We start from the raw sequence: 2,340 nt of genomic DNA, 5'->3' as shown, positions 1-2,340 counted from the left end.
AATCGGCTACTAGGTAAAAAATGGAGATAATCATCGCTTGGGATGTCTGGGCTGCCTCGTGGTTTGCTAGAAATGTATGTGGGACATGCGGTCGATCGTCCGTGATATGCACAGGGATATGTGAGAGTAAATCGGTCTGAGCCGCTTAAGGCGATGTAATAGGGAGTTTGAGAGGTAAAAGTACTGTATCTGTCAAATAAACCAAAGAAGAATATACTACGCACCAATGGACAAGGATTTTATGGATATGGGGTTCGACTGAGTATCTGTGAGCTAGAAAGGCAAAACACGCGCACGACCGACCAATGGTGCGCGTTAATTCATTGTCGGCCGATCTGCTTGTGTGAGCGGCTTGAACACGCATGGGCGGGAGTTCAATCAGCAAGGAGTCGGATAGAGCGCGTGGGGTCGGGTGAATATTGCAGTGGATCGGTACATCAAGGGAGTACCATGTCGGTGCCGATCTGCGTCCTACATCTCCCAGGGACTTTGAACGCTGACTGTCCTCAGTCAGTCACGTGACTTGAACGGATGCTGATGCAAAGAAGTCGAAGAATTGGAGTTTCCGCACCGAATGCGGCTTTATAAAACGCGCGCTCGTTTGTTTCCCATGGCAACCGTCTTTTTCAACTCTTTCCAACATGTCTTTCTCTATCTCTGCCCTCAACCCCTCTTGCTCGTGCCCCGACATTGAACTTAGGGCAGATTGGGACGGCATTTGCCAGCGCATCAAGGACGAGGCTGACTGTATCCCGGACGACAATGAGTTGCTTGAGGAAGAACAGGCCGATTGGTTTCGGAGGTGGATGGGGCTCATGGTGCGTGGTATATGTGGTTCGTCTAGCATTTTGACGATCGACCTTAGGATCGTGCGTGTGCGGCAACCAAGATCGCGAACTCTTCTGGAACGACTCTGTCATTTGAAGGCGATGTCCAAGGCGTGGAGAAGCAGGCGGAAATCTGGCAAGCGCGCTTTCGGCTCAAAGTGCAAGGGGCCACGTTGAAGAGTGCAGCACCGACAAGGGAATCTGCCACGCCCGTGGACGCCGATGTCGAGATGACTGCTGAGGCGGAGAGCGTGTTGGCAGGCAAAAAGAAGTCGATTCACGAGGTATGTGTCTTGGTTATTCTTGCGGTTGATCTGACGTGTTCTTCCTCTTGTTTAGGACAAGCAGTCTCGTGTTATAGCGCACGATCTGCTGTGCGATCTGTGCAAAAGGGCGAAGAAGAAGTGTGTGTGCAGAGGTCCCGTGGGCGGGCGATGCTCTGGGTGCATCACCGCGAAAAAGCCTTGCTCTCTCTTGGATGGTATGTATCTTGTTTTAAGCGTCCTTGGCTCCCTCACTAACTTCTCGTTCAGCCATGAAACCTGAGGCCTCGTCCTCAAAGTGGTCGGACGTTATTGATCTCGGTGACGACGATGATGACGATCAATACACAGCCGCGGAAGAGCCGACTCCACGCGTACAGCATGTAAGGAGGGGCGGGGCAGTGGTGATTGATCGTGCGGCTGTTCGTGCAGCCCAGGAGCTTCGTGCTTTGGAAGCAAAGGCGAAAGGGTCATCGGCCAAACTGTGGGAGCATGGGGAGCGGCTGCGCATATTGCACGAGTCCTTGTATCCTGGTCTGTAATGTTGCGATCTCTTCTGCTGTAAACAGTTGCGTATTCCTGGCTTTGTTGAATATAACTGCGGCCGTTAGCGCCGATTTGCGATCCCATATCCATATCCAAGTCCACTGAGTGCCTGAAATACGATAAAGAGATCGGTGGTAAGTATAATTGGATAGGAGAAAACATAAAAATTGCATCGGTGCAGGGTGCATGCCCGACTTGTCTTCTTCGATCGGCTTCCACTTCTCGCGGCTTGATCTTGTTCGGCTTAAATACAAGAAGGGGCGCTCTGCTGTAGAGCGCATTCAAAAATAAAAAGTGGTAAGATATCGTTAGTGGGATCAGCACATAAATAGATAAATAAGTGGAATGATGACTTGGGATCTGGGGTGTTGTTATGAATATGTCTGGGTCGGTGTATGGTGGAAGATAATGAGTGATCGCTGGTCGAACCCCGGGGTAAAATATTGAAAGGGAGGGAGTGTCAGTATGATTATTGCTATGTTTGTAGTATATTCTGCGGTTCATTCAGCGGACGGGAGCGGGTTAAGGAGTGTTAGGGTTGGTGTCTTCATCGTCTACTTCTTCCAGTGCTAAGTGGTCAAGTGCGGCGTCTTCTAATCCTGTCATGGTTGTCACTGAAATGCGGGCTTTCGTCTGTGTTTGGTATGGAACGATTCGAAAGGCGGCATATCAAAGGCACAATACTGCTCTGTCCAATTCTGCCA

At 50.3% G+C, this 2,340-nt stretch overlaps 1 protein-coding gene across 1 annotated transcript; it reads left to right on the top strand.

Moving 5' to 3' along the window:
* Window positions 1-641: 641 nt before the first annotated feature.
* Window positions 642-1,927, top strand: EDB91DRAFT_1089372 (uncharacterized protein; the record flags this gene model as incomplete). The annotated part of the gene is made up of 6 exons (XM_041316572.1): window positions 642-818; window positions 866-1,111; window positions 1,167-1,308; window positions 1,361-1,624; window positions 1,702-1,770; window positions 1,818-1,927. The coding sequence occupies 6 exons, from the start codon at window positions 642-644 to the stop codon at window positions 1,925-1,927; spliced, it is 1,008 nt and encodes a 335-aa protein (XP_041168667.1).
* Window positions 1,928-2,340: the final 413 nt, after the last annotated feature.

Source organism: Suillus paluster (assembly GCF_016628075.1).
Source record: "Suillus paluster strain FC165 chromosome Unknown EDB91scaffold_331, whole genome shotgun sequence".
Classification (NCBI taxonomy): domain Eukaryota; kingdom Fungi; phylum Basidiomycota; class Agaricomycetes; order Boletales; family Suillaceae; genus Suillus; species Suillus paluster.
This window is presented reverse-complemented; position numbering and strand designations above follow the sequence as displayed.